Consider the following 14,174-nt stretch of genomic DNA (forward strand, 5'->3'; position numbering starts at 1 on the left):
CTAGAGAGGACAGTTTGATGGGAGTGGATGGGTAATGAAGAGTCCAGCCCACTTTTGACTATGTTGTGTATAGCATCCCTATGAACATTCAGTGGGAGATGTTGAGTGAGCAGATATTAGGGAAATCAGGACTGAACCTATAAATCTCATAGTTTGCAGTATATAGATGGTATTTGAAGCATTTAGGCTAGGTAAGATCACTTAACGTGAGTGTAGATAAAGAAGAGGCCTAGGACTGAGTCTTGGGAAACTGTAATATTTAGAGGTTAGAAGAAAAGAAACCCACAAAGAAAATTGAAAAGGAATAGCCAGTGATGTTGAGGAAAAGTGGGTGACAATTTTCAAAAATATTTTGTATCCTATACACTTAAACTCCAAATGGATGGATTCCATCAGAAGGCCATAGTAAACCAAGAAAAGGAAGATGTAGAATCCATAAAAACAGGGAATCCAGCATACTTTGATTACATTTCCTTTCCGTAAAACTTTTTCTCTCTATAGTTAATAATCGCTTTGTTTCTGTACTTGTTTACTTTCCTATGTCCTTATCACTATTTCAGACCCGAACTCTTAAGTAGACTACATTTTCTCACCATATAGTCAAGCACATCAACCAGTCCTTCCCAACCTTTCTCTCCTCTCCCCTTCTCACATTCATCTTGGAGACCCCTTTCTCTTTCTTCAGTCTGAATTGGTTGCTCTTTAGGCCTAGTACAAGACTGTGACACAGGGTTTTGTCTTTTTTATCAGCCTGTTCACTCCTTATGTTGAAATCCCTGATGCCTTGGACAGTTCTGAATAGTATTTACGTGCTTGTAATAATGTAAACATTGAGTATTTATTCACCAGAACCCTATGACATAACTATTAGGGAGCCTGGGAAAGATGAAGCTTGGGTATGTTGTCGTGGGGGATGAGAATTATGTAAGAGAATTTAACTCTCATCATCTGTAGCGGGGCTTTTCTATATAATACCTAAAATTGAAAGATGTAATGGGAGGATAAGCATATTGGTTAGAAATATGGAGTGAAATACAAAAAGCATCTACAAGTATCTAGCCCAGTGACTGGTACCTAGTGAGTACTTAGTAAACACTAGTAAATTCTAGACCTAATTGCCAAATATGACTGATAACTCCATTTTTAAAAAAATGAATGTACACATATCTTGGTATCTTAATTTTCATTAAAATACCAGATTCTGCAGTGCCTGGGTGGTTCAGTCAGTTAAGTGTCCAACTCTTGGTTTCAGCTCAGGTCATGATATTAGGGTTGTAAGATCGAGCCCTGGTCAGGCTACATGCTCAGGGGAGAGTCTGCTTGAGATTTTCTTTCTTCCTCTGCCCATCTTCTTGCTTTCGCTCTCACACCTCCCCTCTCAAAATAAATAAAATCTTTAAAAAATACAAAAAATAAAAATAAATAAAAGATGAGTTTCTGTATGTATCCATTTATTGTTTTCCCCTGTTGCTTGGGATGGTATACTTTTATTTAGAGGCATACTTACTTTTATTGTATGTGTAGGCATGTATGAGAATTTCTTTCAGTTTAGTTTGGTGTTTTGCTTGTAATACTTTTAACCAAAATGCTTTTTTTTTTAAGAGGTAGGAATTATGGCTGCCTCTTTAGGAATTTGCTTTTACTTTGCTATTTGCTTTATATGTATATATTTTAACTATTAATTTGCTTTGCATTAAATATATAAGAATTCATTCCAGTTTGTTTCAGTTTCAGAATGTATTGAAATATGTAGATTTAGTATTTGCTTTTATAATATATCATATGTAGCATATCAGTTTTCTCTAAATTTGCTGATTTTCTTTTTGCTTAGCATCATGTGGTATTTGTCAGTGCCATTATATTTATTTTGAGACATCTTTCACATTAACAAAAACTTTATCCCCTAACATCACGTTTTTAAATGACTTTCAGTACATGAATTTGGAGAATAAAACTGGGAATTGTTTTATATACATGCTTGTCTTACATTTTGGCAAAAATGAGAAACTCCTTGGATAGGTCTAAGAAATTTTATAGCAAATTAAGGCGTACAGAATGTGCTAATAATTAAATATTTTAAAATACTGCCAGATTTTTCATAATTAGTCTAAATACACTGCTATTTAGGCAGCTGTATAAAAATTGAGAAACTATAAATTGGATAGGGTGTAAGAGTTTTAATTGAAAGAATAACTCAGTGTTAATAAAATTTAAATATTTTATGAATAGAGCTACTGATAGAATGGCTTCCTTCAAATTAAAATTAAGTCTTGGATAATCAAGAGATGAATTTACTGTCATAGAGAAGGATAGAGAGTTGGATTTGTGTATTGAGTGTCTGTTTTTCTAAAAGAGGTTGTGCAACATTGAAACCATTTGTTCATCACCTAACTCTTAAAAAAAAAAAAACCTTTATGAAGCTAGAGTAGTTGTTAATTCACAGTTTATATTCTATATACACACTTTTACTTATATCTAGATTATTTATTTATTTATTTATTTTGTTTTGTGTTTTGTTTTTAGAGCAAGAGAGCATGGGTGGGGGGTGCAGAAGGGGCAGAGAGGGAGAGAGAATCTCAAGCAGGCTCCATGCCCAGCACAGAGCCTGACGTGGGGCTCAGTCTCACAACCCTGAGATCAGGACCTGAGCTGAAATCAGGAGTTGGTTGCTTAACCGACTGAACTACTCAATTGCCCCTAAATCTAGATCTTTTAAAGGAATTGTACTCAGTTAAAGAATTGTTTTAGCTGCTGTTTTGCAACGTGTAATATTCTTTGCTTTTAGTGGCATTGTTGGAAATTGTGCAACTACATTATTGACTACCATTGAAGAAATGCATTTACTAAGCAAAAAAATATTCTTCAATAGCTTGAGTCTTCATGCAAGTAAATTAATGGACAAGGTATGTTTGAAAAATTTGATTCTTATACTATGTGAGGTGAATCTTTCACATTTAAAAAAATGTTTTTACAGTTTTTACTTTGGTGACAATTTTTTCCCATTCCATACAATGTTCTCTTGAGTTCTTCCTGTGAACAACAAAATTTATTTTGAGATGGCTTTACTGGATCTAGATTTATAGGCTGGGTTCCTGGAACAGTATAATATTGAATCATAATTGGAAGTAGAATCTCAAGCCTTAGTTTCACTACCAGTTTTCTATAACAAAAATTTGTAATTAAAGCAAACTTACTATGTTTAGGTCAGGACTAAGATGACATAAAGATTGGAAAACTGGAACTCTTACTAAATGTTTTTTTCTAAACAGCTTGCTTTATATATTTACTCTCCAGTGATCCAATTTTGTCCTTAAGAAATTTATGCTCCTTTGAGTATATACTACAATTAATTACAAAAATAAGATAACAAAAAACTTCCCACAAAAAACAAACAACCACAACAAAAATCTGAAAGAGTTCTGAGAGCTGATATTTTTCACTTGGTCAGTGCATTGTGGCAAGACCTTAATGAATGGGTTTACAGTAGCAAATCCTTCTTTATTTTTGTTTCATTCAGGACTTAAGTCTTTGAAGGATGGATCACAAACACGGTATTTTTTTTTCTTTTAATCATACCACTCTCTCTGTTATGAGCACAGATTTGTAATATAATGTAGAATAGTGAGTAGCACTCTAATCCATAGTTCCCTGGTCAGTTTTTATATTCATAAGCTCAGAGATGCCCTAATAGGAATCTGCTTTCTGACCCCCACACACAACTCAAATTCTTTTGAAAAAGCAATGTGAATTTATAGACCTGGCCCTATTTAAATTTTTTCCTGTCTTATGTATTTTTGTTTATACCACAAGTTTACTAACAGTCAGTGCTGGTTATGGATGTGTTTATATGAGTTCCTATTTAAACAAAATTTTTGAAAAATCATTCATGCATACTTTGAACATGAATAAACATGTGCTGGCTGATGAGAGTACAGTGGCAGACAAGGTTGGTTAGCCTCATGTTGCTTCCTCTTTAGTGGGGAATAATCAAATTAATCAGTGATCGCTGTGGAATCACATATTTTAGGAAAGATATGTGCTGAGGGTGATGTGCCAGCACAAAAGGAAGAGCTTTCTAGAGAGGGAGACAGAAGAGTTAAACTTAGAAAGACGTGGAATTTAAATAGGTAGAAAAGGAGGTGGACAGAGGTCATCCTAAATAGAGGAAACAAAAAGAATACACAAGAACACATGCTGTGAGTCACTGGTAAACACATTTTTCATTTATTAAAAAAAATCACGTGAAAAGTGGTATAGCATGTAGATAGGAGAGAGGTTGCAGGTTGCAGACAGAATAGGAAAGTGTCAAGGTATTTTTTTTTATGAAAATACATGATCTAAAGTAGAGATTCTAGTAAGAGCCACGAAGGAACACATTCTTAAGGTGTAAAGGTAAACCTTCAAAATTTGGTGACTGATTGAATATGGGTACCTGAGAGGCAGGAACCTAAAATAATTTCTACATTACTAACCTGGGAATTTCAGTAGTAATCACAGCTATATAAAATATAGAAAGAGGGTAAAATTTACAGAATAAAGATGATATTGCCCATGTTTGGTAGACAGGATACCTTGAAATATCCCATTCTTATTTGTCTAATCTAGTTGGGAGCTGTACATTTGGGTATAGAGAGTTTTACATGTGAAAGACAGTTGAATTCATGGATTTGGATGAGGTCACTAGAAGTCATGTTTAATAAAAGTAGAGTTCACAGGACACACAGTCTTGGGAAACCCTAACATTTAAGAGAAGAAAAGAAGCCCACCTATGGTAGAACGCTGAGGGAGGTTGACCGGAGAGTCAAGAGAAAAGTGAGGAAAGAGTTTTACCAGAAGAGCCAAAAGAATAGAATTTTAAGAAGGAGGACGTTGTTAATGACAGATACTGTATAAAGAGTTCCAGTAAAACAAGGATAGCAGATTTGTTATCCTGAACAACATATAGATGATCCATGACTTAACGAGAACAATTTTAGCTGTTTGGTGAAGGCAGGAGCCAGAGTACAGTATGTGGGAAAGTACATGCATGTGCATGTTACCCAAAACTTTACCAGTCAGAAAACATTTGTACTAAAGACTGAAAATATAATATAGTAGGCATTCATATTATGAAATTTGAAAGAGAACAAAACGCTATGGTAAAAGGAAAGATGAACTTAAATTTCTGTGATCCATTAGAAGACAGGAAAAAAATTGATTTTTTGAGAGATCAACAAAATTGACAACCTTTTAGCAATTTTTTAACCAAAGAAAAAATTAAAAATTAGAATATCAGAAATAATCAGAGATAAGAATTAACATTTATTAGGAAATACTGTATTAAAATACAGCAATTTTATCCTAAAATAATCAAAATCTGAATTGAAAGACTGATTTCAAGACAATATATATTGACAAAAAGAATGAAAAAGAAGTGGAAAAGTTGAATACACCTTGCAAGGGAAGAAAAACTATTAAAGAACATGCTGCTAGGCCTAGTTCAGGTTATAAAGATAGCTTTATTCACATCTACAAACAGATAGTTCTCCAGAATGTAGGAGAATATAGAATACTTCCAATTCATTTTAGGTGTTTTAATGCTGATGTAAAAGTCTTTTAAATACAGTTCAGAAGTGAAAAATCACAAATCAGGCACTTGAAGTTAAAAAAAAAAATATATATATAGTTAAAATACCTGTCAACTTGAATTCAGCATTTTATTAAAACCAAGTATGGGTTATTTTCAGAAATGCAAGAATGTTTCAGTGTTAGAAATACATTAAATGTTTCAGTGTTAAGTACAAAAGTGTTACATTAAATTGTTGGGGGGGGAATCTTAGTAAATAAGAAAGTAAAATACTTCCTTAACCATATAAAGGTAAATAAAATTAATAGCCCACATCATAATTAATACAGACATACTACCAATATATTCTCTTTAAGTCAAGAAAGAACAAGACAAGAATGTTTGCCGGTAACATTTTTAAATAATAGAAACACCAGATTAAAGAAATGAGAGCTATAAGTATTTCAAAGGAAACATTATTTATGGATGCTATGATTGTCTACTTTAGAAACCACAGAGAATTAATTGAGAAGTTGTAAAACAAGTAAATGGATTTAGAAAGTTATTTGGTGACAAGGTCAATGTACGAAAATAAATTTTCAGGGAAAGTGACAAAGTTGAAGACACCAGTAATCTATCTCCCCACCTAGACAAAAATTGCCCTGGCAGAATTTGGCTAATATCATTATTTTTTAACTCTGGTGTCTAATGGAAGCTTGCAATGTTTAGGGGAAGGCTTGGTCAGTAAATTGTGATCAATTTTGGTCAATTTCTACTTAGCACAGTAACAATTACCTACCTTCCACCCTCTGGTGCCATGCGGCAGGCAGCTGTGTGCTTGTTCCTGGACCACCTTGCCACACAGCTTATTGAGCCAGGGCTGGCAAAAAAGAGACTTTCCTCCAAACCTCAAGGGGATCTGTGCTCTGATCACACAGGTGCAAAGAGGAGGGCCATTGTTTTTACACTTCCCCCATTGTTGTAAATACCTCCTGAGCCTAGAGTGACTTCCTGGGAATTTCAATTTTTCCCACCCCCTTAGTTTTTCTTTCTTTTTTTTTTTTTCCTCCCATTTTTGAGCTAGACATTAAAGAGTAGGCATTCAAAAGCAACTCCATACACAAGGATAATTAGAAAGTAACCACACATGTCCAGGGAATGGAGCAGCTCAGAAGAAAACTGAGAAGATTAAGGTTACATCTCAGGAGGATCCTTGGTACACTGATTAGAGTTTTACGAAACCAAAAACAATAACAAAATGGGACACCCTGAGAAATGGGGAGAACCTGCTTTTCAGAGTTAGCAAATTTTTACATTGAAATGTTCAGTTTTCAACAAAAAAATTACAAGGTATACAAAGAAAGAGGAAAGTATAGCCCATTCAGAGGAAAAAAATACAAACAACAGAAACTCTTTTGAAAAAAATGGTAGATCTGTTAGACAGAGGCTTTAAAACAATTATGTTACAGATGCTCAAAGAATTAAAGGAAGGTGTGGACAAAAATCAAGAGAACAATATGTGGACAAAGTGAAAATATTAATAAAGAGTTCGAAAACCTAAAAAGACACCACAAAGAAATTCTGGAGTTGAAAAGGACATTAACTGAAATGAAAATTTCACTATAAAGATTCAAAGGCAGATTTTAGTGGGCAGAAGAAGGAATCAAACTTGAAAATAGGACTTTGGAAATTACTGAATTTGAGGAATTAATGAAAAAAAAAATAGGAAAAGTGAGCAAAACCTAGGAAATCTGTGGAATACCATCAAGCAGACCAACATATGCATTGTGGGAGTCAGAAGAAGGTAGGGGTCTGAGAGAATATTTGATGAAATGGCTGAAAAATTCCCAAATTTGATAATAAATATGTATGTAACCATACTCCAAAAGGTCAGCAAACTGCAGGAAGATGAACTCAGAGACCCATATCAAGACCCATTGTAATTATATTCACATTATAATTTGAAAACCAAAAATAAAGGATCTTGAATAATACCAAGAGAAAAGCACTTGTCACATAAAATTATCTGCAGATTTATCATCAGAAACTTTGGAGGCCAGAAAGCAGTGGCAGATATAGTAGAAATGCTCAAAGGAGGAAAAAAAGTCAACTAAGAGTACTTTATCTGGCAAAACTCTTTAAAAAGTGAGGGTATTCTCTCACAAAAGTAAGACATTCCCAAATAAACTAAAGCTGAGAGAATTAATTACCAGTAGACCTGTCCTGTAAGAAATGCTCAAGGGAGTACTATGGAGTGAAATGAAGGGACAGTAGACAGTAAGCTTTATGAAGAAATAAAGATCTCAATAAAAGTAAATACATAAGTAATTAAAAGTTAGTATTGGGGCACCTGGGTGGCTCAGTCAGTTAAGCATCTGACTCCGGCTAAGGTTATGATCTCAGAATGCTGGGATGAAGCCCCACATCAGGTTCCCTGCTCAGTGGGATGTCTGCTTTTTCCTCTCCCTCTACCCCTCCCCCTACTCATGCTCACTCTCTCTCCTCTCTCTCAAATAAATAAAAACAAAACAAAACAAAAAACAATGTAGTATTGTGACAAAGGTTTGAACTCTATGTTTTGTTTTCTCCATGATTTAAGAGACCAATACCTTTTTAAATTATTTACTCTAAAAGCTAGTATTGTAACTTTGATTTGTAATTTCATATTTTTTCCTACATAATTTAAGAGGCTAATACATTTAAAGTGATTATTAATTTATATTTTGTGACATCAACTGACAGAGGATGGAGCTATAAAGAAGCAGAGTTTTTTTTTTTTTTTTAATGTTACTGAAGTTAGCTGGTATAAATTCAAGTTAAAGTGTTAAATAATTTTCAGACCTTAAATGTAATCCTCATGGTAACCACAAGGGAAATAGCTAAATATACACAAAAAGAAATGAGAAAAAAACTTAACTGATTCACTACAAAACCACTTAAAAGAAGATAGTAATACAGGAAATGAGGGACAAAAAATGATTATAAAGTATATATAAAATAATAGCAAAACAATGGGATTAAGTTTCTTACCAATATTTACTTTAAATGTAAATGGATTAAACTCTCCAATCAAAGGATAGAAATTGGCAGAATGGATAAAAATCACAAGATGCAACTGTTTGCTGTCTACAAGAGATTTATTTTAGGTACAAGACACCTAATAAAAGTGAAAGGAAGGAAAAAGATACTCTATGCAAATACTAACCAAAAGAAAGCAAATGTGCTATAATAATATCAGACAAAATAAACTTTCAGTTAAAAATGGTTACAGGAGAGGGGGCTCCTGGGTGGCGCAGGTGGTTGAACCTCTGCCTTTGGCTCAGGTCATGATCTCAGGGTCCTGGGATCGAGCCCGGCATCAGACTCTCTGCTCGGCAGGGAGCCTGCTTCTCCCTCTCTCTCTGCCTGCCTCTCTGCCTACTTATGATCTCTCTGTCGAATAAATGAATAAAATCTTAAAAAAAAATGGTTACAGGAGATAAAGGACAATTAGGTATTAATAAAAGGTTCACTACATCAAGAAAATACGACAGTTATTTACATAACTGATGACAGACAAGCAAAATATACGAAGCCCAAACTAACAGTATTGAAGGAAGAAATAGATCTACATTAGTAATTGGAGAATTCAGTAGCCTATTTGCATTAATGAATAGAACAGCCAAGCAGAAGGTAACACAGTAAACCAGCCAGATCTAACAGACATATACAGCCACGTGGCTCATTTTCCAGGATAGACCATAATTAGGCCACAAATTAATCTCAGTAGATTTTAAAAGATATGTAAGATAACAAATTATCTTAAATAAAGCTACAAATTAGTAACAAAAGGAAAACTCGGAATTTTGGCTCCTGGGTGGCTCAGTTGGTTAAGTGTTTGACTTCTGCTCAGAACATGGATGCAGGAGATCAAGCTCCACATCAGGCTTGCTGCTCCCTGGGGAGCCTGCTTTTCCCTCTCCTTCTGCCTGCTGCTCCCCCTGCTTGTGCGCTATCTCTCTATCAAATAAAATCTTTAAAAAATAAAAGGAAAACTTGGAATTTTATCACAAATATGTAGAAATTTAACAACCAGTGGATTGGATAAGAAATCACAAGGAAGGGCGCCTGGGTGGCTCAGTGGGTTAAGCCGCTGCCTTCGGCTCAGGTCATGATCTCAGGGTCCTGGGATCGAGTCCCACATCGGGCTCTCTGCTCAGCAGGGAGCCTGTTTCCCTCTCTCTCTCTGCCTGCCTCTCTGTCTACTTGTGATCTCTCTGTGTCAAATAAATAAATAAAATCTTTAAGAAAAAAAAAAAAAAAAAAAAAAAAAAAAAAATCACAAGGAAATTAGAAACCACTGAGAGACAAATGAAAATGAAAACACAACATGACAAAACTTATGGGATGCAGTGTAAATGGTATCAAGGGGAAACTTTATAGCTATGAACAGTTACATTAAAAAATAAGAAAAATATCAGCTCCACAACTAACTTTACAACTTAAAGAATGAGAAAAGAATACACTAAGCCCAATCTGACAGAAAGGAAATAGTAAAGATCAGAGCACTGATAAATGGAGATTAGAAAAACAATAGAGAAAATCAGTCAAACCACAATATAGTTCTTTGAAAATATCAACAAAATGAACAAACCTTTAGTTAGATGACTAAGAGAAAAAGAGAGAAGACTCAAGTTAGTAAAATCAGAAATTAAAGTGGGGCATTATTATCAATTCTATGGAAACAAAAAAGATTTTAACAGAGTATTATTGAAGAACAACATGCCAGCAAATTGGATAATCAGATAAAATGGACAAGTTCCTAGAAATACAAAAGCTACCAACACTCATGAAGAATTAGGTTGGATAGATATGTAACTAGGTGAGAGATTGAAGCAGTAATCAAAACTTGCCCCCCAAACAAAACCCCCTAGATCCGATGACAACACTGGTGAGTTCTACCAAACATTTAAGAACTAATACCAATCTTTCTCAAGCTTTTTAAAAATTGAAGAGGAGGGAACATTTCTTAACTCATTCTATGAGACCAGCCTTACACTAATAACAAAGGCAGAAAAAAGACACTCTTAAGAAAGTGTCAGACCAATATCCCTTATGAATATTGATGCAAAATTTTTCCACAAAATACTAGCAAACCAAATTAAGAAGCACTCAGATCTTGGCAGACCAAGTTCCTACTTGTAGAGCCCAAGCAGTGGTTTTGCCCATCTGTAGAACCAAATCAGAGGTGCACTCTGACCAGTGACCTCATCAAGGTTCAGGTCTGCCTGATTTGGATCCTGAATTGAAGAGTTTTGATGGCATTAGATCTTGGTTTACCAACACCTATGAAAGGAGTCATCATTTCTGCTCCACAGCATGACTTTTGGTTCCATCTGATTGGAAGAGCTGGTAGGAACACTTGATAATGCGTAGCCTAGCAACACTCAAGCCTAGAAATGGATAAGCAAAGCTGCTTGTTTCAGGAGGAAAGCCAGTACCAGGCATGGACCATTCACCTGTTATATCCATGTAGGGGTATTAATCGATAGCTTCACCTCAGGCTAGTGGTAGCTCTCAACTTGGAAGCCTGTTTGGGAAAATTGGGAGTTGCTTAGAGGGCCCCCTCCCTACCTTCTCCCTAAGCAGAGAGCTAAGTCCCAGCCCCACCTCCTGTGAAGCCTGGCGCCTAGCACCACCTGACAAAAACGATAACTAAAAGCTGTGTAACCCAGCAAAGCTTGAGCCAAGAGACACGCTGGAAAGCTGATAGTCTGCAGAACAAAGCCAGTGGCCTTGTTTGGCCAGGGAACTTGGGGTGTAGGTTGGCTTGAGTTAAGACCACAAAAAGTTTTACTAGCTTTAGAGCTGCTTTCCTTCTGCTCGTGGCCAGGGAAATTAGTATGTAGCCCTGTTCATTGCAGAATATGACCTTCAGCCTGCTCCACCAGGGAAGCTAAGCATGTGGGAAGCTGCGTAGCCCATCCACTAGCCATTCGTACAATGGCACTTGAAGAAAGCAGAGCTCATGGCTTCTGCGAACTATAGAGCAAGTCTCATGGCCTCACCTAACCAGGGAATTCAGTATGTACTCTTGCCTGATTTTGATACCCAAACAAAGAGCAGTATAGGCCCTGGGTCTTGTCTTGCTGCCCTGCCAGGTCAGGGTAACTAATTCATAGTCCTACCTACTGCTAGGCATAGTACCCAAACATGACTGTCTAATAAACCTGATGAGGGAACCCAGACAACAATGGAGCTCCTCCTTCAGTCTCACTTAGGCTGAGAATCAAGCCAGCAATCATGTCCCCCTGTTCTCAGCCAGTGGCATACCCTCACAACCCTATCCTCAGAGCTCAAACAGTTGCCTTGTCTAAAAGTAAACTCTAAAAGGAAGTCCCACCTGCTCAAGGATGGCCTTTATTAGCAGACATGCCCAGAAACCCCAAACCAAGCTGTCTGGTGAAGAACTGTCTCTGCCAAAGCAAATCTGCAAAGTTGGGAAAAGAAGCCTGCTTACTCATATGCACATACACCAATGCAAGGAATCAAGGATCACAAAAAAAATCAGGTAAATATAACACCACCAAAGGAAATTAATAAAGCTTCAGTAACTGCACCTAAAGTAATGTAGCTCTGCTGTCAAAGAATTGAGCATAAGCCATGTGAAGAAGTGTAGTGGATAAGAACACACAGACAACTAAATTAGGAAAACAATGCATGAACAAAATGAGAAGTTTAAAGAAATAGATGTCTTAAAAACAAATCCTAGAGTTGAAAAACACAATGACTGAATGGAAGAATTCATTAAAGGAAGGATTAATGACCTGGAAAATAGAACACTTGACATTGTTCAGTCAGAGAAGAAGAAAGGAAAGAAAGAAAGGGAGAGAAAGAAAAAAAATAAAAGACAACCTAAGGACTTATGGAACACAATGAAAAGAAACAATATTCATATCATGGGAGTTTCAGGAAGAAAAGAGAAAGGGATAGAAAGTATATTTAGAGCAGTAATGGCTGAAAACTTCCCAAATCAGGGGAGTAGAAATAGATATCCAGATGCATGAGGCCTTAAGGAACCCAAATAGCCAGGCCCCAAATAGGACTACACCAAGACACATAATTGAAAAGTCAAAGACAGTGAATAGAAGTAGCAAGAGGAAAAGAAATGTAACATACAAGGGAACTTCTCTAAGATTATGGACAGAATTCTCAACAGAAAATTTGCAGGCCAGGAAAGAATGGGGTGACCAGTATTCAAAATATCAAAAGAAAATAACTGTCACAATAATTACTTTAAATGTAAACAAGTGAAATTTTCCAGTCAAAAGACATAGAATGGCTGAATGGGTAAAACAGGAAAAAGAACCAATGATAACAAGACTGACAAGAGAGCCACTTTAGCCTTAAAGACATAAATAGACTGAAAGTGAAGGGATGGAAGATTACTTTCTGAATAAGTGGTAATCAAAACAAAACAAAAAAGCTGGGGCACATTTACTTATTTCAGACAAAGTAGATTTTAAACTAAAAACTGTAAAAAGAGACAAAAGTTACTATATAATGATAAAGAAGTCAATCCCTCAAGAAGAGATAATTGTAAATACGTATGTGCCCAACATTGGAGCACCAAAATTAAAGCAAATACTGACAGAGCTAAAAGAAAATGTAAATAGCAATACAGTAATAGTTGGGGACTTTAATACCCCATTGTCAATAATGGATACATCGGGCAAAGAATCCATAAGTAAACAGTAGATTTGAACACTATACCCAAAAGGACTTAACAAATAGATGCAGAACATTCTGTCTCAAAACAGTATACAAGTTCTTCTCAAGCACACAAGGAACATTTTCTAGGATAGAAATAAGGGTACAAAACAAATCTTAGCAAATTCAAGAAGACTGAAATCATACCAACTATCGTCCCTGACCACAATGATATGAAACTGAAATCAATAACAAAAGAAAAACTTAGAAAATTCAACATGGAAATTAAACAACACACTCCTGATCAACCAAAGGATCAAAGAAAAAGTTAAAGGAGAAATTTAAAAAGTTTGAGACAAATGAAAGTGGAAATACAATATACCAGAGCTTATGGGATGCATCAAAACCAGTTTTAAGAGGGAAGTTCATAGCAATGAACACCTACATTAAGAAACAAGAAAAATCTCAAATAAACAACCTAACTCTGTATCATAAGGAACTATAAAAAGAGCGGAGTGAGCCCCAAATTAGCAGAAGGAAGGAAATTAGAGCAGAAATAAATGAAATACAGAATAGGAAGCAATAGAAAAGATTAACCAAAATAAAAGTTGGTTCTTTGTAAAGATAAAATTGACAAACCATTTGCTGGACTAACCAAGTGAAAAAGAAGGCCGAAATCTATAAAATTATAAATTAAAAAAAAAAAGGAAACATTATAACTGTTATCACAGAAATACAAAGGATCAAAAAGATACTACTATGTACAACTGTATACCAACAAACTGAACAACCTAAAGGGAATGCAATGTATAAAAATTGAATTAGAAATAGAAAAATCTGAATAGACCAGTTACTAGTAAAGAAATTGAGTCAGTAATCAAAAGTCTTTCAACAAAGAAAGGCCCAAGACTAGAAGATTTCGCTGGTATATTTTACCAAA

At 35.4% G+C, this 14,174-nt stretch overlaps 1 protein-coding gene across 1 annotated transcript in view; it reads left to right on the forward strand.

Moving 5' to 3' along the window:
• The window catches only part of COG6 (component of oligomeric golgi complex 6), an 85,214-nt gene that overhangs the window by 36,360 nt on the left and 34,680 nt on the right, over window positions 1-14,174 (forward strand). Inside the window, exon 13 of the mRNA XM_032880121.1 lies at window positions 2,786-2,903. Coding sequence (XP_032736012.1) covers window positions 2,786-2,903 — 118 coding nt within the window. The remainder of the gene's footprint in view (window positions 1-2,785; window positions 2,904-14,174) is intronic.

This window comes from Lontra canadensis, unplaced genomic scaffold, assembly GCF_010015895.1.
Source record: "Lontra canadensis isolate GAN:19392208 unplaced genomic scaffold, GSC_riverotter_1.0 scaffold67, whole genome shotgun sequence".
Classification (NCBI taxonomy): domain Eukaryota; kingdom Metazoa; phylum Chordata; class Mammalia; order Carnivora; family Mustelidae; genus Lontra; species Lontra canadensis.